This window comes from Orbicella franksi, chromosome 5, assembly GCF_964199315.1.
Source record: "Orbicella franksi chromosome 5, jaOrbFran1.1, whole genome shotgun sequence".
Classification (NCBI taxonomy): Eukaryota; Metazoa; Cnidaria; class Anthozoa; order Scleractinia; family Merulinidae; genus Orbicella; species Orbicella franksi.
In genome coordinates, this window is record NC_138149.1 from 29,315,840 (window position 1) to 29,338,067 (window position 22,228).

General features: G+C 47.6%; 3 protein-coding genes and 2 non-coding genes across 5 annotated transcripts; 2 read left to right on the forward strand and 3 right to left on the reverse strand.

Annotated features, from left to right (window-relative positions):
* Positions 1–1,583: 1,583 nt before the first annotated feature.
* Positions 1,584–3,016, reverse strand: LOC145488018 (uncharacterized). The gene has a single exon (XM_081466780.1). The coding sequence runs from the start codon at positions 3,005–3,007 to the stop codon at positions 2,510–2,512; it is 498 nt and encodes a 165-aa protein (XP_081322906.1). The 5' UTR covers positions 3,008–3,016; the 3' UTR covers positions 1,584–2,509.
* A 1,539-nt stretch (positions 3,017–4,555) lies between these two features.
* On the reverse strand, positions 4,556–5,702 carry LOC145488017 (uncharacterized). Its single transcript, XM_081466779.1, has one exon. The coding sequence runs from the start codon at positions 5,291–5,293 to the stop codon at positions 4,634–4,636; it is 660 nt and encodes a 219-aa protein (XP_081322905.1). The 5' UTR covers positions 5,294–5,702; the 3' UTR covers positions 4,556–4,633.
* A 5,047-nt stretch (positions 5,703–10,749) lies between these two features.
* On the reverse strand, positions 10,750–11,932 carry LOC145488016 (uncharacterized). The gene has a single exon (XM_081466778.1). The coding sequence runs from the start codon at positions 11,926–11,928 to the stop codon at positions 10,834–10,836; it is 1,095 nt and encodes a 364-aa protein (XP_081322904.1). The 5' UTR covers positions 11,929–11,932; the 3' UTR covers positions 10,750–10,833.
* Positions 11,933–15,809: 3,877 nt separating this feature from the next.
* Trnav-cac (transfer RNA valine (anticodon CAC)) lies at positions 15,810–15,881 on the forward strand. The gene has a single exon. It is a non-coding gene; the product is annotated as a tRNA-Val (tRNA).
* A 1,817-nt stretch (positions 15,882–17,698) lies between these two features.
* On the forward strand, positions 17,699–17,770 carry Trnah-gug (transfer RNA histidin (anticodon GUG)). The gene has a single exon. It is a non-coding gene; the product is annotated as a tRNA-His (tRNA).
* Positions 17,771–22,228: the final 4,458 nt, after the last annotated feature.

Here is a 22,228-nt window from a genome sequence, read left to right on the forward strand (position 1 = left end):
GCCTCGGATACTCTGTACCACAATGGCATGGTATGCGAGAGTTGAAGAAGAAAACAAAGAGACTCTTTTTGAAAAAACAAGAGAGTGTAACTTTCTTTAATTACAACAACAATAAAAGTTTACAATTTCCAACGTTTCTTGGTTTGCATGATTTTCTTGACAATGCGTTCTGTCATGGTTTTACGTCCGGGTAATTTGTCAATGGCTTGGATCATCTTGGTGTCGGCTTTCCATTTGTCCTGTAAGTTCTTGGCCCTGGAATAGTCAATGTCGTGTTGTTTGGCCAGTCGGTCCAGACGGTTGATCCCCGGGTCTCCTCGAGCTAGACGTTTCTTCAGTTTGGTACCAGGTCCCATGTACTGATAACCGGGCCAATGAAACTCGATCCCAGTCTTGCCCAACCATTTTTGGATGTCGATCCCATACCCTCGTTGACGACGCCGCCGGGTACTTCTCCTCAGGGGTGGGGGTGCTTTTTTCCTCTTCTTAATCCGAGTCATAGTCCAGTCCTTTTCTCCAGGGCTCGAAATCTTCCCACCCTGCTTGTAACTTTTCTGCCGCTGTCGGTTTGGCCTTCTTGTACTTCTTTGCCTTGCCTTTGGGACTGTAACCACCGTCGTCGTAGTCAATACCGAGTGATTTCAGTACACGTTTGGCTCTATCGGATATGGGTGCTTTTTGAACTTTCTTGGATGATATGGGAGTTTTGCCTAACGTGACTGGTTTGGGTGGAATGGTAGGTTTGGTAGTTTTCCACTCCTTTTTAAAACCTGACGTGGATGGTTTGGGAGTTTTCAGCTCCTTTTTCAGTCCCGTCGTGGAAAGTGGTTGTGGCGGGATGATCACTGGGGCTGCTGCCGGTTGGTTGACTCCCTTGAGGATCTGTTTCAACAGATTTTCGACGGGTGCATCGACCATGCCTTCGGGTTCCGTCGTTCCCTGGTACGACATGGGACCGCTTTTACCCGTCCGTATGCGTTTCACCAGTTTACCTTCCTCGGTGGCGATGGGTTTGGTCATCTTGACGGCCATGCTGTCGGGGATACGTTTGTCGTTCAAGATGAGATGTTCTTCGGCGGCCAGACGTCCCGCTTTGTTCAACAAGGCGCTCTGGGTGATCTTACCCTTGTAATAATCTTGCAATCGGTTGAATTCTTGAACGGGTACCATCATGACTTCGTTCATACCTGACTCAAGTTCGTGTCAGGAAACTCGGACAATTCTCTCAAGGCCGTCTCGTAACAGTCTTGCCAGTACCGTATGGATTCGTCTTTCTTTTCCAACTCGAGTTTGAGACTTTGAACGGTTTGCTTGCCTTTATCGCACTCCCTGCACAACTCGATGCACCCACCGGGCGGCGTGGTATCTCGTTTCGTTTGACAGGTTTGGCAGAAGTCACCGAACTTTAAAGCCATGTATTCTTGATACAGGTCGTGGTACCTCTTGTTCAAGTACTCGTACGAGTCTTTCCATCGGGCTTCGCGACGATTGGCGTCTTGCAACAACTGCACGAGTTTAGGAATGGTATTGGACTCTTCTTCTCTCCGCTTGAAATTGGGTATGACGTCGACACCCTCCAACGGGTAACCGTCCTCGCTGCGTCCTTTCACCGTACACAACATGCTTTGAAACAACCGTGTAAACCGCTCCAGAACCCCGCTCCGTTTTGGCTCAGGAGATGTTCTCTTCGACGCTTGAGGGAGTTTTTGCGTCTACCCACTTCGCGCAAAACCTTTTTATGTCTTTTCAGTTTCCCATAAGTCGTTGCGTTGATGGGGATCCTCTTTTTCAGCAAATTGAGAACCATCTCGCTGATGGCGTTGATCTGATCTTTGTCGGCGTATTGCAACATCCGTTGACGTTTGTTTCGATTGGCTTCTTTCAGGACGCGCGTCAAGAACTGACGTTGTCGTCGTAACCGCTTCATCGTGGACTTATGCGCACGAGTGTGTTGGCGTACTCCTTTTATCGCATATTTCTTGCCATTCTCTTGTGGATGGGACCCCACATGCCAAATGTTGGAATGATATCTCTTGCGTATTGTAGTTTGGCTCTTTGGTATTTTTTGTAACCTTGGGCTACTTGTTTAAATCTTCTTTTCAGAATCGCGGCTTCCGACGGAGATATACCTCCACCTCTTTGTTTCCTCTTCCTCCTACGAGTCCTCATGGTGACGAGTGAGGTGGATGACGTCAATCCTCGTCCTTTTATTTCACATGATGGAGCAGCGGAACTCTTCGCCCTTGTGTGGAATTTTTTCACCTCGTCTCATTCGTTCCATCATCCTTTTGGTGTGCGCCCGTTCTTGTTTGGCTCTCAGGCTTTCTATGCCTTTGGTGATACTCCAAGCCGCCTTGGGTAAACCCGCCACCACACTGACAACCCCTTCTCCCCTTTGGTACCGTCTTCTTTTAGTGGTGGTTCTACGTCTTCTCGAGGACGCTTTCTTTCTCCTTGACCTCTTGGGCATGTTGGTTCTGAATGAAGATTATCACCACGATGTCATTTTTTATAGCGGCACGTGATGAAATCGTATTTCGTAGTCTCGAACGTATCGGTCGTAGGTGGGAGGTGTAAAATCCGTCACCACGTCGTCCAACGTTTGCATCTTGGTCAAAAACCCATCCAATTCCTCCACTCCACCCAAAGCGTAGTTCCTGAGTTCTGTCAGCGTCTTTTCGTACGTCGTGTAAGCGAATTGGGTCATGTCCATCTTGAACGAATACTTCTTGAAATCGTTCCATCCTTTCAGTGCGGTGGCAAAAGCCGTCAATCCTACCACCGTGTACCCGTCTTTCCACACGGATCCCAAGACGATACTCACGGCCACAGTCAGTAAGGCCAGTCCGTTGAGAATGGCGTTGCACAATTTGTAGTAACCGAACATCTGCCTTCGACACCACCAATACTTGTGGTAGAAAGCGTACAAACCGTCCAAACGTTTCAGGGAATCCAAATCCACCACGGTGGTGAAAGGTTCATCCAATAAACATACAGAAGTACTCATGACTCTTTTCTAACCAGTGCCAAACGTAGTCTGACTTTCTATCGGGACGTTCGATCCTTTTGGCTTGTTGCTCGTATTCCCAGATCTCGTCCTTGAAGGCGGTTTCTACGGATTGGTTCAGGATGTCCCGGACTTGTCTGTAACTGTCGCACTCGTCCGCGATACGTTTCATGTCTTCGTGATCCATGCTGGTCGCATCCCAGTAGGAGCGAGAGCATCGGCATAGATGTAGGAAGTAGGGGAACCACTCGACTTCACTCCTCAACATCTTGATTCGAATGGTTTTTTATCGGCGAGGGAGTCGTCTTTTCTTAAGCCTCACAAGTCTTCGGATCCCGTGACCCACGTCTACTCCCGCAGCACCAATGGCAGCGGAGGTTCCAGCTCGGATTCCTGTTTTCACGGCGCGGCCACCCAACGCTCTGGCCAATCCCAACGCAGCCCCTTTGCCTATGGGTAACATCGCAGACAAGGCATTCGCAAGAGCACCGCCCCATTGCTTTCTCCTTTTCTGTCGACGACGACGTCTTCTCATGGTTGTTCTCAGTTACGTACACTGGTCGGATTGCGCGTGACGGTAGGGCGTTGTCCGTTTTTATAGGTAGTCGTGATCGTGTTCGTGGTCGTGATACCCGCAATGCGACGACCCGCGGCCGTCTGTTGTTGTTGACGCAAAATCTCTTCCAATTGTTGCTGCATCTGGGCCTGGTCGAGAACACGGTCTCCTCGCCTACTCCTTCTTCCTCCTCGACCCGATCGAATCGACGAAGGCGGTGTGGAGTCACTACCACTTCCTCCTCCGCCTCCGCCTCCGCCTCAGCCTCCACCTCCGCCTCCACCTCCGCCTCCACCTCCGCCTCCACCTCCGCCTCTGCCTCTGCCTCTGCCTCTGCCTCTGCCTCTGCCTCTGCCTCTGCCTCTGCCTCTGCCTCTGCCTCTGCCTCTGCCTCTGCGTCTTCCACCACCGCTACCACTAGCGCTACTTCTTCTGCGGCTCCCTGAATCACTGGGGGACGTCGGCGTGTTTTGACGTGAGACGCGTCTAGGTCGTTTCCCTCCTCGAACGGCTCGTGCCAAAGGTGTGGAGTCTGTCACTCGGGGTGCACCGACACCCGCTGTAACGTTGGCGCGCGATGACCCGGATCCGTTGCTACCGACACCCGCCGTGACATTGGTCTGTGACGCGCCATAGCCTGCGGTGCCTACCCCGACGGGCGAGACCCTTGGCAAGGGTGGTGTCGCCAGTGACGACCGCGGTGAAGGAGTGTTCAGGCTCACACCTACACCCGCTGCAGGCGGAATTGGAGTACTCGTCCGATTCGGTGTCCCCCAAGGCGAATAATCGTCCAAGGCCGATAAGTTGAAATCGTCACTACCATAAGAACTCATTTTTATCTCTTCCCCTCTCTCTTTCTATCTTCTTCTCAGCGAGTTCTCGTTGTTTATGAACCAAATCATCGAAACCTTCACCATTATATGCTTTCACGATGGACCGTACTTGACGGTAACTCTCACATTCTGTGACCTGTCTCATCGGTTCGTAGTCTAGCTCATTGGGATTCATGCAGTATTTGAGTCTGGTCTTACATATGTCGATGAAAAGCGGAAACCACTGGACCTCGCTCCTCAGCATGATGGTGACGCAAACTGATGGCATCGTACGAATCCTTCGTCTTTTAACACGTGGCTGAGGACGCGTTGATCGTCCTGACTGGCCGGATGAAGATCCAATAGCATGTAACCGTAAGGTCGGTCCGTGACCTTTCGAAACGTGTCCAACACGTCCTGCCATTGCGTGGGAAACGATTGCAGTAATAGATTTCGTATCCCCAACTGATCACGAGGGTTCTTGAAAGCCGCGATGTAATGAGCGTTGCGGGAAATGGTCTTGGCGAATTTTCCGTTAGGGAATAGATCCTGACACAAGTAAATCACCGTGATGTTCCGATGATGCGAATGTTTGGTGAAGAGATCCAACACGCGCTTGTCGTTACCACCCTCGTCCATCAGATCGTCCAAGACCAACACACTCCCTCCAGGAAACCATCGGGGTAACTGTTCGCTTTCGGGGATGCCTTCGTAAAACTTGACCCCACCCTTCTTGAGCTTTTGGAAACCGTCTTGCCACGATCCGTAGCAGTAATGAATACTCTTCGGTGTTTGTTGGAACAAGTCGCCGTTCTCCAAGAGCAGTTTGGTGGTGAACACCGTCTTGCCGCAACCCGACGGACCCGCTATCAACAAACTCGACGGAGTGTGAAATTGAAACGCTTTGCGTCGTTCCATGATCTTGAAATGATCCAGGGTCTCGAGACGCTCCGTTTTTTATCCAAACAACTTGGCCAATGGGGTCTTGACGGCAGGGATGCGTTTCATCAGACTCAATAGGGTGACCCTACGATTGAAACAGATGGGTTTTTTCTTGGCACGACTCTTGGCAAGGGCTCTCTGGCGTTTCGCGAATTTTCCCACTTGGAATTTCCTGGCGTACCACGCTTTTCCCCTCTTGATCTTGGTCATGGCTCTCTTGGTAGCGGCTCTCTTGGGACGCTTGGCAGGCGCCGATCTCCTTTTTCGAGGTTTCTTCGCGAATTTACTCAAATCTCCGAACTTGTCTTCGTACCAATGCCTCTTTCTCATTCTTCTTTTCCTGTCTTCTTTCTCGGAAAGCCCCGGCATGGCGGTCGCTCTCTTGCGTTTCCTGCGAGTGGTCACAGTAGCTGGTAATTCACCGGTGTCGAGGACAGTCTTTGGAGTCGGTTGAAAAGACACTTGTCTTCTTGCTGGTTGAAGTATTTTAAGATCGAGCCGTCTTTTCGGCGGTTGGTTTTTCTTGAAATGAGCCGCACTGGGTTGAGGCGTTTTTTTACCAGATTTTCCGTAGCGTTTTTCTAACCTGGCTATCACGTCGTCCAAGTGTCTATGCCCTCGAAACTGAAGATCCATGAAGTGTCTTGTTTTGTAGGGAACTCCATAATGAACGATTTGGGTTTCCGCCGCACCTTTTTATGCATTCGCAAAGTGATGGTGTAAGGACTTAGTGCCGTAGCGAAGAACGTGCCAGTACGGGTGACACTTATAGTCTCGCCAAGCGTCCGTTTGAAGTCTGGCTCTCGTGCGCAAGTGGAACAGTTTGTATCGAAGCCAATGATCTTTTTCTTGGTCCAGTATGAATCGGACTCGACGGTAACTGTCGCAATCCAAGATGCGTTCCAGGACCTGGGTACGGGGATCATACGAGGTCAAGTCCAGACACATGTCTCGACACAGTTCTAGGAATCGAGGGAACCATCTGACTTCACCACGCAACATCCTTTTCTCAAAAATGAACATCTTTTATTTCGAACAGCTTACTTTATAACAAATGACGCACTCCTCTGGAGGAACCGCACGTGTCCTGGTGACACGGGGTTTTACAAATCTTGCGCCAGGCCAACTCGTCCACGATCAAACGTTCTAACATGTGTCCTACTTTACGATCGTTCTCCACAAACTCGTTTTTCTTGAAACGATTCAAGAAATCGTTCATGTCACGACCTTCGGCTCGGTCGATCAGGAACATCAGGGCGTAGCCGCCGCAACTCTGACTGAACAGGGACTGTAGACTCCTGCCGTTGTGAATCTGGTACTTGAAATGACGGTCCAACCATTCTTGGATCGGTTCGGCGGTTCCGTACGCGTCCAACGGCAGACCGTAACTGTCCAGGATCTCGCACTTGTTCTTGTCGGCCCACAAAGCGATCCAATGCACACCCGGTTTATCGTGAGGGTCCGTGTTCACGATGTAAGCGGTCGGTCCTTCTTGGGGGAGTGTTCTGGGAAGTCGATCGCAAGGTACCGTGCCGTAAAATACACAGCTAAGTGACGGATTCGACCGGGTCAAATGATCCAATTGTATATTATTCAAGGCTACTTTCTCCATTTTTTTCTTCTCATTGGTACACGTCGTAGATGACGACTCGGTTCTCGTTGATCTCCAGCAAGTTCTCGAATTCGCCGTACAACAAGATTGTCAGGTTTGCTCCTGGATTGGCTCCAAAATCGATCACCAGACGCAGCTCACCTTCTTGCTTGGGGTTCAACAATGGACTGTCCAAACATCCATTGGCTGTGTTGTCAAATACAAACATGTTGCATCTCTTGCCGTGTCCCCAATCCACTTTTCTGACCATGTTTCCTTTTCCCCTGCACAAAGCTCCTGAGGCTTGGAGGAATCTGTAGTAGCCTCTCTGATCTTTACTGTCCCCATCGTGTTGGAGTTCTAGGGTCTCGTAGGGGTACTCTTCACCTCTCACCAATTGTTTGATGGAAGCCAGATTGAATTTTCCAAAATTGAACGGACTCTCCGTGATGGTTCCGTTGAAGGCAGCTTGTTTCAACAACAACACCACTAGTCTATTAGGTAGCTTATTGTGGAAAGGATTGCTGCACTCAAAGTGACGATTGTCGTTGGGATGAGAGTAGGTTCGAATTTCCCCTCTCACCGTAGGGTAAGTGGCCACTCTTCCACCTTTCAGGCTGGTCATGATCTCTCGGTACACCGAGGGAGTCACTCTCACTTGAGACAGGAACAATCTCACTTTCACGTCGGCTTCAGTCAGTCTGAGAGTACTGGCACCGGCCCATCGGACGGTCCACATGGCTGGGGTATTGAAGTGCATGTCGATCTGGATCTGCACGCCAGGTAACAGTAACTTGCTGAGATGAAACACTTCCAGGAAAGGTTTGAACCTCAAAGTCACGGCATCTCCATCCAGAAACTGGAGTCGACCCTGTACTAGGTTCTTGAGATCTTGGGGTAATTCAGCATAATTGGCGTGAGTTGTATCCAGCTTATTGGCAGTCAATTCATCGGCATCCCCGTCGTCGGGTACACCGAGACAGTTGTACCAGCCACTGGGTGTCAGGATCGATTCACCGTCGTCTCGGTCGTGGTTCAACAGGGTCTCGATGTAGGCTTTGAGGTGGTAAGTATCCGTCTGGGGGCTGATGAGAGTGCCATTCAATCTCACATCGATCTGTTTGAAGAGGGTGTGGACCAGATTGTTGGCGAGTCCCATGATATCCGCTGTCAACAGATTCGTAGCGTCACTTTTCTTGACCGTCAATTCCACCTCGAAGAAACTCTCGTTCAAGTCGATGAAGTCTTCTTGAGGATCGACTTGGAAGGTCACTGGATTGATCCCCGTATTGAACGGGTTGATTCTCACCAAACGTCGAGACGACATGCTGACGTCTGTGGGAGGGGTACTGAACATGTTCAGGCGAGGGTTACGAACCCCCGCCGACCGGGCATGAGCCACGAGGTCCGTCATCGTCTACGTCGTCGTCGTCTTCGTCTCCTTCTCAGGGCTGACTGAACCCAACGATAGTTCGGGCGTTTTGATCGTGATGGGAAGATCGATCCACCTTTATACGTTCGTCGTATTGGGATAAGTCTCACGCGCCTCGAGTAAATGGGATTCATACTCCAAATAGGTCTTTTCTCACTTTTTTCGTCAACGCCCGTTTGATCTCTTGCGTCGCTTTACGTTTCACGGCTCGGCTCGCTCCTCTCTTGACCCCGGCGAGTCCACCTCTCCAATTGGGCTTTCCTCCCTTGCCACCCGAATTTAAACCTTTCAGACCTTCCGTGGCCGCCTCGGTGATAAAGTCTCGGAGAACGCCGGGACCTCGTTTCTTGACACCTCTCCAAGCCATGCCGAATCCGTCTCCAGATTGCTTCATTTTGTCGGGATGAAATCGTACCAGCGTTCCACCGATCATTCTTTCTTAAAGTGTAACGTCACGATCGTATTGCCGTCTCCAAAACTCACCAGTTCTCCAGTTGTCTCAGCCACTTGCACTTCTATTATGTCAATGACGTCTTTGCGCACGGGAATATATTGAATGTGGTAAGGCTCGAAATACTGGACACCCGCACCTCTTCGAATCAAGTTGACCTCTCTCAGTAAATCCGTGACTTGATTTCCCACCACGCTACTTCCTCCCACGTCAGAGTAGACGAACAAGGAACGCGAACTGTTTCCCACCACCACCTCGAAAGCCTTGTTCAGGTTCAGAAAACGCCAATTGCAATAGATGCTGAGTCTTAAAAAATCTCCATGTCCTCCTTTATCTGTTTCGACAGTCCAAAAGACAGGTGATCCGTCGGCGTCGTGTACGTCCCCGACGACGCTAATGTCCGGAATGACATCGTCAAAAAATTCGATCTGCAAGTTAGGTCCCAGATCGTAACCACTGCCGTTCTTTTCGAGCCATCCCATTTTACAAGCCAGTTCAACATTGACGTGGAATGCAGGGAAATGCACGACCGGACGAAAGATGTTTTTGTTGTCCGTGACCAGGTCTTCACCTTCCCACCTTAACAAGACGTAGCTTCTTTTACCATCATTCGTGACATATTTGGCTCCAAATTTGGGTCCAGATTGTTTGAAGACGCGTTGTCGATCGAAATAGGCGAGCATGGATTTCATGAGTCCAATACCGTCCACGTTGTGGAACACCTCTTTGAGGTCATCCGTGTCGAAGTAAGCTTCTCCATACATGTAGTAGCTACTCGATTCTATGCGTCTCCATGCGGAAAAGGACAAGATGGTTTTATCCTCAGAAGCGGTGAAGGTAGGCAGCGTCACGTGAGCATCCGGCATGGCGATGCTACTCATTCCCACTTTCCATCCTCCGCTTCCATTCAGGCGTATGGGGCGGGGTAACCTGATCTTGAAATGGTTCGCCTTGTTGTCCGGGAACTCGCTCTTACTGCTGTGACTGGGTAAGCTGACGTAAAAATCACTCATCCTTTTTTGAAATGCAACGTGATCGTGGTCACGCCCGACGCAAAGTCCACCAGTTGTCCGTCGTTCTCAGACACCTGCGTCTCGACAATGTCCAAAAAGGTCGTTCGCACCGGTAGATATAGGATGTGTCTCGGTTGAAGATCGACCACGTCCGGATCGTAACGAACTTGTTTCAACATGTCCGTGACTTGATTCCCCGTCATCATACTCTGTCCCACATTCGAATACACGAACAAGGAACGACGCTCGTGACCGAACGCTTCCTCGTAACTGCGATCCAGGTCCGTGAAGACCCAATTGATGAAACAACTCAAATGTAATGTGTCCGGGTCGATCTTGTAAAATAGTTCGTCCCCGTCATTCTGTCCTATGATCAAGTCCGTGGCCGTGGGTATGACTTCCGTGGGAAATTCTTTCCTCAAGTGGGGTCCCAAGACGTAACCCGGTTGTCCGTTTTGCAATGTTCCCATCTTGACCCATTTCATCTTCTTGGCCAATTCGATGCCGATGGACATTTGTGGGAAGACGCGTTTACCGTTGATCAGGAGGCTGAGGCACGTTCTCGAGTTGTCGAGGACGCATTCTCCATTCTCGGCCCGATGCATGACCGTGTACAGCAATTCGGTGGGATCGTCGGGTTTGCTCTTTTTCTTGTACATGGTCACGTCGTCATCCGTTCTAGATCTCAACCTATGCATGTATCGATCTCGTATCGCGTTCAGTAACTCGGTACCGGTCCTCGGCGTGAATTCCAAATCGCCCTCTCTCGTCACTCCAGAGACCTGCGTGTATATGTTTCGATCCGCGTTCACCATATCGATCCACCAGATTTCAAACAGAAGAGAATCTTTCAAGTCCATCTTACGCACCGCGGACGGAAACGAGAGGTCACTGATACCCACTTTCCAACCCGACTCTCTCAACTGCAACGGGTTCAGCAGACGATTCTTGAAACTGTTGGCCTTGTTGTCCGGGAACTCGCTCGTACTGGCATTGCTCATCAGTTGCACGTAAAAGTCGTCGGCAGACTCATTCATACTTAAAGTGTAATGTCACAGACGTCACGCCCGATTCAAAGTCCACCAATCTTCCGTCGTTCTCGGCCAATTGCACCTCCACTATATCCAAAACGTTGCTGCGCACAGGTTTATATTGAATCTGATTCGGTTCGTACGTCGTCTTGATCGGGTCGTGGGGGACTTCTCTCAAGAGATCCGTCACTCGATTCCCCGTGATGGTACTACGACCTACATTCGAATACAGGTACATGGGACTGCGAGGCAGAGGTAGGTCCGGATGAACGACGACTCCACGATGATAGGTCTTGGCGTATTCCTCGTCCAGGTAACTGAAGCGCCAGTTGCAATAGGGACTGAGCTGTAACGTCCCGCTGCTGTCCAAATTCCAAAAGTTATGAGATCGATTGTCGCTATGGTCGGTCCAGTCTTTCTTGAAATCAGACGGAACGGTGTCGTTGGGAAAGATCTTGATCATATTCATGTTCAAGTGAACGGAGTAATACGATTCCTCGTTAATCAAACCCAACTTCTTGACCAGTTTAGGACCAAAAAACACTCTGGGACGTTGTCTGTCTCCGGACTCGCTGAGGAACGTGTCGGTGTTGTCGATAATCAAATCGTTCCCCTCCCATCGGAACACGGGGTAGTATTTTTTCCCGTCCGGCGCTCGTAGACTTTCGTTGGCGCGATCCATGTAATGATACAGGCGTTCATGAAAACGATTGATGAGGTATTGCATGAGAGATTTACCGCTCGTCACTTTGTGTCGGTCACGGTTCAGTTCCTTCCCGTAGACGTCAAATGGTACGCGGTATCGCCCAGGACTCCACGTAGACCCGTCGGATTGCAAGATGAACGTTTCAATGGTCCACTCAAGACAGAACACATTATCGTCATCGTCAAAGTCGTGCGTTTGAGTGACTGGTACTTGATGCGGTCGTGACGGAGGAATCGGGTAAGAAACGCTCGCCAATCCCACTTTCCATTCCTTGTCGGATTCAAACAGGAGCGGATACGGCAGACGGTTCTTGAAACTGTTGGCCTTGTTGTCCGTGAACTCGCTCGTGCTGGCATTGCTCAACAACTGCATGTAAAAGTCTTTCATTTTTTTGTCTTTGGCTTTTTGGTCACGTACAAGCCTTTTTTATCCACCCAACTGTCGTACTTGACTGGCCAACCTTTCCAACGCACCAAGACTTTATCCCCTTTTCGTTTGACGATCTTGTCGATGCGGAACAGATCGTCGTCTTTCACGGACACCTTTTGCAAATCTTGCGCGTAAAACGTGCCTTCGACCGACGTGCCGTCCCATTCTTCCACCTTGTACGTGGTGACCTTCCCAGGACGCACTCGTCGTATCACAAACACCTCTTCGGTCCAACCGGGTAAATACCCTTTCTTGAACTGTCGGAACTACTTGTTCAGTCTCACACGATCCCCGACTTTCAGTGAAGGTCGTCTCGATTTCTTTTCCTTTTTACCGTAAAGAGTCTCCCACACGTCCTCGCTATTGCCTAAAGTCACTTGATCGGGAGCCATCTTGATACTGCGATGATACGATCGATTGTACCCTCGGACCAGATCTTGTAACACGGGCACAAACTTCATCGTATTCTTCACGGTGAAGTATCGGTACAAACGTTCCTTCAGGGTCCGATTGAACCGTTCCACCACACTGGATTTCGTATCCCCACGAGTCGAAAAATGATGAATGCCTTTCTGCTTCATCAAATCCTGAAACGTCTTGTTGTAGAATTCCTTCCCGTCGTCCGTCTGAAGATTGATGGGTTTTCTACCTCCTTTCAAGATCTTAGCCATGGCTTCCGTCACCGCTTTACCCGTCTTGCTCTTCAAGGGTTGGACCCAGGCGTGCTTGGAAAACACGTCCACCACCGTCAAGAGATAACGATACCCTCGATTGTACCTGGCGATATTGATCCCCTCGATCAGGTCGGCCGTCCACTGCTCGTCGATTCCGAACACCACCACCGGGACCGTGGGAAACCGACGACGTCCGGGTTTGTGCAACGAGTACCCCAAATCCCGTTGCAGGACCTCGCGCGCACGTCGTACCGAGATCTTATTGGCCTTGGCGAACCGCGTCAGACCACCCAGACTACCGGGTCTAGAAGGATCCCGATACCGTCCCAGTAACGTCCCGGTCGAAAGCGGCTTCTTCTTTTGACCTTTCTTCATAATCGATAAAGTTTGTAAACGCACTGTCTCCACAACTCGAAACGCTGCTCACGTACCTCGAGATACTTCTTAAATGAATCGGGTTGCTGTTTCAACCACAAGATATAAACGACAAAACGCATCACGTTGGGTTCGACGTCGGTATAGTCAAACACCTCCAAGGGCGAATCACTGAAATGGTCAGGGATGGGTTCACCCTTACCGTATCGCTCGTAGACTCTAGCGCACTTGGAACACAAGGTTGTCCAACACCATCGATCGGCCATGGTCTCACACACTCTCGAGATCAACCAACTCAAGGCATGAGACATAATGATTTGAACCCAATTTTTATTTCAACTTTCTTATATGTACAAAAACGTCGTGCCTGATTGGTTCTTACGAAAAAACAGATCTGATTGGCTATCGAAAAAGAAGGCGAAAAGACTAGTCTGAATCCGAAAAGTATCGAACATATTCCGAGTTCTTACATTCTAGACCATACTCATTATCACAGTCTTCCTCATAGGTATCCATGGCATAATATCTACAATTTCTCCAACAACAATCCCCTTTACTGGGTCTCCACTTCAGGGCTTCCTCCTCGTCTCCCTTCACATAGAATGCTTGTCGCATACTCTCTCTACACTCCTCACATAGGTCATCCTCCTCAGCTTCAAGGGCACGAAAGAAAAACCGATCCTTCCACAGATCACGCTGACGCATGACATCATAGATCAACTCTTCCAACTTCAGACACGTTTCCTTGTGAGCGCACCTGTTGAAAGTCAGTATCTCCTCCACCCTGGGACTCTTGTCTGACTCCAGCACCCGTCGTGATATGTCTCGAGCGAACCGCAAGGGTTCAAACAGATCACGGATGGCATCGCTCATCATGTACGTGAGGTTATCCGTGGCAATCAAACAGGAACGATCTGCGTCCACGGCGGGATCCCGACAATGAATGAACCTGAATTGACCGCTACCACTTCTGTACATCACGCGACACCACTCACCACAGAACAAATACACCTTTTCGTTCCTCTTCATCATCTCCAAAATCGTACCACCCCAGTCAGGACGACGTCTCATCAAGAGCTCAAAAGACCACAGACAATCGGGTATTTGACCTAACGGTTCGAAGAGATTGTCAAAAATGTACATGTCCACTTTTGCATCCGGAATGGCATCGAGATCTCTCAAAGTGTGTACCTTCTGATCCACGATCTGCTCCACTAGGTCCCGAATCTGGTTCGAGTTGCTATAGTAAGTCATCTCTTGCCTCGTCAAACCTCTTTCTTCCTAGATACGACAATTCAGGATGGTGATTCGGGTCTCCCCAGTCAGTCAGGTGTCTTCGAAGCCTAGAGAACAAGAGATCAACAACGTGCAATTCCAAGTTAATTATCATCGTATAGATCGCCTTCTTGCCTTCTTTTTCGATTACATCCAAATTGTCAGAAGCTCGATTCAAATATCGTCTCAGATCTTCAATGATCTCTTCAAAGTCTCTGTCATCCAAAATCCTATGGGTCATCACCGCGTCAAGAGCAAGTCGAGAATGATTCACTGCTTTAAACGGGCTCCTTTTATACCCGCGCCGTGGATCCACTTTCACTCCGTACTTTCACGGATCACGCGCCCTTTTTCAGATCCACCAATCGAAACGAAGACCTTCACATGATCCCATCACACCACACGTCTACGATTGGGTCGTAAAAAACGTCCATAAAGTCGAACCACGCATTCCATCACGAGTCACTTTTCAGCAGTCGTCATGGATTCACACGTCGAACCCGACAGGAAAAAGAGAAAATCGTCCAAAAAGAAGGAGGCGCGTAAGAAACTGAAACTGCTCCTACCCAAGAGAGTGGAAGGAGAAGTAGGAGGTAAACTACAATCCACATTAGATAGATGGTTATTCAAAAAACCTCGTGCCAGACTACGTTTCAACCAACGCGTCCTCTTCAAAGAGATCACACCGGACTCTGTCAGTTGGACCACCGTCCCTCTCAAAGGCTTCTCGCAGCCATGGAGCGTCTTTTCGATCAAACGTCAGGAAGTCAAAAGCCAAATGAAAAGTAACCATTACAAGCGAAGGCAAAGACTGACCCCCAAAAACGTGCGAAAAACCACCCACATCCTAGAAACCATGCTACGGGAAAACACCTTGTTGGGATACTAACTCAATCTCTATCTTCACAGACTCAAAGCTAGCCGCCATTCAAGGCGGATGCCTGACCGTGATAAGAGAATCACCTCCTCAAACCATTCAAGTCCTGGAACCCATAGGACTCGACAAATTCAAGAAAGACGAACTCGTAGAATTACCACCTGAAGTGGACGACCAAGGAGAATTCACCGAAGTACAAGTGTTGCAGGAATTCGACCCCGATCAGTTCCTGAACCAACTGAAAACCCAAGATCACACCTGCCCGCGTTGCATGGTACCCATGGAATTTGGAAGAGTGAAAACCCCCGAAGGTGGTACCTGGTGGGAGTATTACCGATGTCCCTCTTCCAGATTCTACACCAAGTGTTATGTGACCTGTGGCGCCAAAGAGGTGAGCGCCTACCTGAGACGCGTCGAAGAACAGACCCACCCCTGCTACAGGAACATCGACCCAGCTCGTTTCCGATGTCTATGCAACAAGTCCCTGGTCTTAGCCACCTCCCACTCCCAGTCCAACCCGGACAGGCTCTATCTCAAGTGTCCCAAGCGTAACTGCAAGTTCTTCCAATGGATCGACGAATACCCACGTGGGATCGCCCAAGACATACTGATTCATGGACAGAACCCAAACTAAGAAAGGCAGGGTGGCGCAGTGGAAGCGCGTTGGGCTCACAACCCAGAGGTCCGAGGATCGAAACCTCGCCCCGCCCATTTTTTTCCAAAAACACACAGGCACATATTTTTGTAAAAAACACACTCTGATATTTTATTTTTTCATATTTTACACGTTGGGTAATCTATCTTTCGCGTCGATCATCGACCGCATTGTTACTTGATTACATTTGTTAAATGTGCTGTAATAAAAATTGATTACATTGACATAACGCTTCATCGTGTTCTTTTGTCTCTGAGTCCACGTGGACTGAAAAGGCTCGAAACCGTAGCACAACATAAGTCTGTGAAACGTGATCCGGTCCACGGGCGGCTTCACTTTCACGTCCCATACAAGGTTCTTGCGAATAGCATGGATCGCGTTGAATAAGGTTCTGCCGAAACACCTCTCGATGCTCCGGTACCGGTGCTGACTTCGGGTCCAGTTCTCACGCTGCTCGTCCATAAAGAACAACACCTGGTGTAACATCACCTCGAGCTGGCTCGAATCCCGAAACCTTGTCAACCACCGACGGCCCGCCAACAAATCCCGGATGGGAAAATTCATGCTCTCGTAAAACCGGGTCCAGGCCTCGTCCATTCGATCGATTGCCTCCTCGTAAGTGACCTCGGGCTTTCTCGGTCTGAAATCGTTCGGAATATATCTCTCCCTCAAGGCCATGGTAGCGCTCAATACAAGTTAAAAACTCAGAGTGAAGAGCGGACGATGCTGATTCGCTTTATGCAGATCCGTCCAGCCAATCACAGATCGAGACGAAGTCACGTGTTACCACAGACCCAGGGGATAGGGGGGTATCCCCCTACCACGCCCACTCACGGTAGGAGACTGGACACCATTATACCGGGTGTATAAAACGAGCGAGTCGGATCGTTCACTTTCACTCTGAGTTTTTAACTTGTATGAGCGCCTATTACAGAAGACTGTGGGTGTTGCTGTGGGTGTTGCTGTGGCTTCTCAAAGTACCAAGTGAGTATGGAAGTATTAGAGCATTGTCATTCCGAGTTGACCGTCATGAGAAAGCGAGTGCGAGAGCGGATGAAGGATGGAGAGACCCCCTTGTACAGGGAATTTTTAGATATCGTCGGGGTGGCCCTGGACCAACTAGATCTTTTGTTCCTGGAAGAGAGGCTGGGGGTCGCTGACGAGGACGATATTAACGATTTAGTCATTCATGTAGACTGGGCCCACAACACTTACCATCGACTATTTCAATTTTAGACATGGAACCCGCCTCTTGTTATGTATGCAAACAAACCAGACCATGCTGCCGCCTACCGCTCACAGAGTTGGGTAAACGTGGGACCCACGACAAATTCATACGCACACTCTCGGGACCACTGAGAGAAGCCTGGGGACTAGGGTGCGTCTGGGAAACCTGCTGCAAGGCCATCTATGGCATGTATCCCAATTATGAGACCTCCCGTTACGAAGCCGTCTTCCTGGGGAGCCATTATGATGAAGCCCTGTCACGTGTCAATCATGTGAAATCTTTTCTTTATTATGATCATGAAGAAGACAAAAAGGGCGCCGGTCATCAGGACTGTGCACATGTCCCAACCTGTAATAACAAGTGGAATGTCAAATAAAAAGTTGTTTTTTGTTCTATTTTTTCAGACTCCATGTCACGATTTCCTAAACCCCAATGTATATGGTGTAAGGAAGGATACACTCCCAATCACAGTATCCAAGACTACTTCCTGACACCGTGTTGCGACCAATTCTTTCACGGAACTTGTAAAGTCCTCCACACCTGGTGGTTGAAACCCTCCCAAAGACTCTGCCCTCATTGTAAAACCGTGAATTTCGGACTACCCACCGATGACATCCCCAAAACCAAGTCCTAAAGAGGTAAGCGCTTCGATGGTCTAATGGTTAAGACGTTGAGTTGTGGCCTCAAAGACCCAGGTTCGATTCCTGGTCGGGGCATTAAAAATTCTTTTTTATTTTCCATAGAGACCCCTGGCCTGTAAAATCTGTTTGGACGAACCCCACCCCGACGAAGATGTCATGCTCCTTTTCCTCAACCAACATTTTCCCCACCCATGGTACATGAGAAGAGACCTCTCCAAGGTCTGGCTCTTCGGACGCGTTTTCGAATCCTCCTCAGGCTTTCACGGAGAATTTCTCACACCCCAAACCATGATGCTAGCCCTCGTGCATCTGGGAACTAATGACGTGCAAGCACTCAAGATGATGCAAAAAATCACACAACAAACCATGTACATTCTCTCGTTAAAGGATCTTTATTAGTTACAGGCATGAATAAAAATTTTTTCACTCCTCCGATTCTGGTGACGTCATCGTTTCGATAAATGCTCGGTACGCCAACTCTTCCCGGTTGTCCCAAGCGCTCTTCCACTCTTTCCATCCGGCCTCAAAACTATCAGGCAACCTCTCCAAACACACAGGTTCCTTTTTATCCAGAGACCTGTCCTCCAGCATCCTCTTCGACATGGCTTGTCTGAACTTGATCACCTCATCCGCCAGCTTCGTCATTTCTTTCTTCAGGAGGCTATCCGTACTGTCACTAACGGCGGTTTTCATAATCTTTCCAAGAAGACTATCCTTCACAGCCTCCAAAACCCTCTCCGCAAACTCCCCTCTCGGAATGTCGGCCGGCAACGCTCCTGCAGGAATACGAATCACCTCCACCTTCGTCTTGCTCTCCTCCGAGGCCATCTTCTTGTCACCGATATCGAAAACAACAATGCCATCTCCACCAACTCACAACCATTTTATTCACATCCGAACCCTCTATCATTGGTTCTATTTGATCAATCACGTGACAACCTCGATTTCATGTTGCCTTATTTGGGCATGCGCGAGCTGTGACGTCACGGGCGCCATGTTTTGCTACCAAAGGGGCCATCTTGGATTTGAAAATTTAAGAGAATGTATGGGAAAAACTTGGTCACGTGGTACAATCCCTGGCTCCTGATTGGTTACTGACCCTATCAGCGCTATTCACTACTTACACCCTATTTATATACTGGCCTAAAATCTCCAACATCGCTGGAAGTATGTGTAGAAATGTTGAAGTGACCACGGCTGTGAATTGACACTTTGTTCCGCTCAGTCTGCTTATTTGTTCCAAAAAATTAATGTTCCTCTTCGCTGAAGCTAGACGGGATGTTTCCTCGCCGTAGCACGTACCATGAACATCATCGTATAGATGTTATTGAACTTTCAATTGTAAACACAGAGGCAAGTAATTATCGTTCTAGTGTCTTGACTCTTGATGGACGATTCATGCAGAAAACTCTACTCCACTGTCGCCGAGGGAAGCAAAAAAAGTGTGGAATTGGCATGAATGTGAATTGACGCTTTGTTATTTTACTGCTTGTTTCTCACAGAGACTGATGTCCTTATTTGCTTAAACTAGACGGGAAGTCCTCTTTCAGTAGCACGTGCCACAAACATCGGCATGTGACTAAAATTGACCTTTCAATTGCAAACACAAATGCCCATAATATTTTCATTGCTTGCTTTTTTTTAACTGACACAGTGTTTGCCATTGAAAGGTCATTGAAAGTCATTACGTTCGTGATGCGTATGTTTGCTTCATGTACTGTAAAACTCTAACTGCGTTTTCCATTCTGAAAATAAAGAATTCGGTGTTCAATAAAGCTCTGTTTTTTTTCTGTTTAAGTGAGCTCCCATGTAAAAGATTTGATTTACATTACATGTGCAATTTGCAAAGCTACTGACTTGTCCTGTAAAGTGATGGCCGCAATATTCACCTCACATTGTAAATCCATTTCCAGGAGATAAATGAGATTAAAAGCCCGTGTCATCTTCATCATAGATCATAGATTTAATGTTTGTTTTCATCTATTTTTCATGAAATCATGGAACGAAGGAACTTTACTCAATTTTTCGGGCTGTTTTCTTACCCAAGATGGCAATATGTATCGCTCTGAACGATTGATTTTCTCCTTAAATGCGTCTGCAGCGGTTGCGGAAAGATTCTTGCTCGTCGGGGCGCTACAAAGTTAAACTATAGTAGCACGATTTATGATCATACTGTAGTTAATCTCCCTTCTTTTGCACAATGGAAAGGTTTTCTGTTTGTTTGTTTGTTTTTTGGTTTTGGTTTTCTGTTTTTTTTTTTTAATTTAATTTTATCAACTACTATTTTTGTTTATGTTTTACTCTTTACACAGTGGATAGTTACTAAATACTTATCAATTTTCATTTATTGTTTAGAGATTCTTTTTAGTTTTTGAGTCAAATGTATGTTATAAACTTGCGAGAGCAGCATTTTGGTCATAGCCATGACCAATGTCTTCCGGATTTTGCCGATATAAGTCTTATCTTCAATGATGTTATAGCTCCGGAGCCGCTAAAGGCTTAGCTTACCTGGAGAGCAGTTTTAAGACAATATATGGGCAACAAAATAACTTACTCGAACATGCCTATTTCAATAAATAAATAAAGTCGGGCAAAGAGGTAAGATAAATTTGTTCTGGCTATTTCCAACAACCAGACCATAGCGCGTATAGGCGCCAAAAAGAGCATTCATTCTTAATTACCGCAAATATTTTTACCGCCAGCCATCAGAAGATGTCTAGAAGAAACAACCGTGTATTATCTTGCTGTGATAATCGAAATCTGATTTAACTATTCTCCTTGATTTATTTTTGATTTTTTTCATTTCTTAGTATCGGCATATTTTAATCCCCATTTTACCATCCGCATTTTTCCATCCGCCATCCGTCATCCGCCATCCGAAATCCGCCATCCGCCATCCGCCGCCATCCGGTCAGCATTTTACAGAGACCCGTTTTCCTACCGCAAATGTGTCGTGTACTTGCCTCTTGTGCCGAGTTTGAAGCCCGTCTGACGCCGTTTAATGAAGTTATTCGTTGAGAAGAGAAGGGAAAGGCAGACCACTCCATCGATCGCTGGCCAGACGTCACTCCACAAATCGCTCTCTCCTCAAAAGGAAAAGTCCCGAATCGCAATAAAACCAATAGTTCGACAAAGCCCAATAAATTTCGCTCCACATGCGCGTGCTTCGGCCGTCGAAGACTCGTGAAGAACGAAAAATTTGGCTTAAAGTTCGCCTCTTCTGCTTTCCTGATATGCTTGTGACCGACCGCGCGCCAACGGGTGCGTGACTTTGGTTCAAATGGACCAATCAGAGTTGAGGATGAAAACATACACTTGACCTTGCGTAGCGGCCGTTGGTTGGTTGGTGTTTGCATAATGCGCGGGGGTGTCGTTTTGTGGGGTGGCATTTTTGGTAGGAATGGCATTGTTTTGTTTTTTATTTATGTTGTTATTTCGTTGGTTTCCTCTTGCTGGGAGATAAAGAGTAGAGAATGTCTATTGCATCTTTGAGTGAGCAAAATAGGAGCTCCTAATTTATCCTTTTCTCAGTACGTTTACTGACTATGGGCCATGGATGGCCATGGATGGTGTATCCTTACGAATATATGCAATTAATGCGAATATATGCAATTAAGAAATAGAAAACATGTTCTTCGTGTTTCTATCGAGTGATAGAAACACTCGTGAAAGTTTGGGAGAACTCGAAAGAGCTGTTGAAACACTCGCCTATCGGCTCGTGTTCCCACAGCATTTCTGGTTCTACCAAACTTGCACTCGCGTTTCTATAACTCGTTAGAAACACGGAACATGTTTTCTATTTCTTAATTGCATATATTCGCGGAGCACTTTCCGTTACGTCTTTTTCAAAGATTCTTCGTAAAAAACCGCTTTGTAATGGACCACTTTGAGAAAGTCTACTGCGATAAATGTATAGAGTGCTTTTACGTAACCCGTGAAATAGTAACTAAACTTTCAGATAGTATTACACGCCAATTCCAATGTTTTCTTTTGTTAAGTTTTGACTATTACGCACTAATTGCTAGTTGTTGTTTACGGGTTGAATAAAATCACTCTAACCTACGTATCCTTTTCAGATTCAATTCCTCATGCCGCCACTAGAGGCGTAAAACGTCGGCTTTCAGTTTGGCTTAGTTTCATCTTAGGATCCATTTGGAAGAGTATGAAATGTGTTGTCAACGACTGTGTAAACTGACAGGTCAATGAACAAGCCTGTGAGGTTCAACGTTACGCTTTTCCCTCGCTGTGTTTAAGGGTAGGTTGGAAAACCAGGAATTCGGAATTCGGAATTCGGAATTCGGAATTTTATTAAAAAAAATAAAAAAAATAAATTAAAAAAAAAAATAATCATAATAATAATAAATAATAATAATAATAATAAATAAATGTAAAGAAAAAATAAATTATTAATTTAAAGTTATAATAAAACCTAGAATCTGAACTCTGGACTCTTGCGGCTTGACAATCAGACGGTTGCAGTTGAGTCACGATATGTGGTCACGCAATACCTTACTTTTAAATTATAAAAAAATA

What these genes read in the sequence shown, in the direction of transcription:
- LOC145488018 (XM_081466780.1), bottom strand. Translation starts at nt 3,007, where the DNA reads ATGAGTACTTCTGTATGTTTATTGGATGAACCTTTCACCACCGTGGTG.
- LOC145488016 (XM_081466778.1), bottom strand. Translation starts at nt 11,928, where the DNA reads ATGAAAGACTTTTACATGCAGTTGTTGAGCAATGCCAGCACGAGCGAG.
- LOC145488017 (XM_081466779.1), bottom strand. Translation starts at nt 5,293, where the DNA reads ATGGAACGACGCAAAGCGTTTCAATTTCACACTCCGTCGAGTTTGTTG.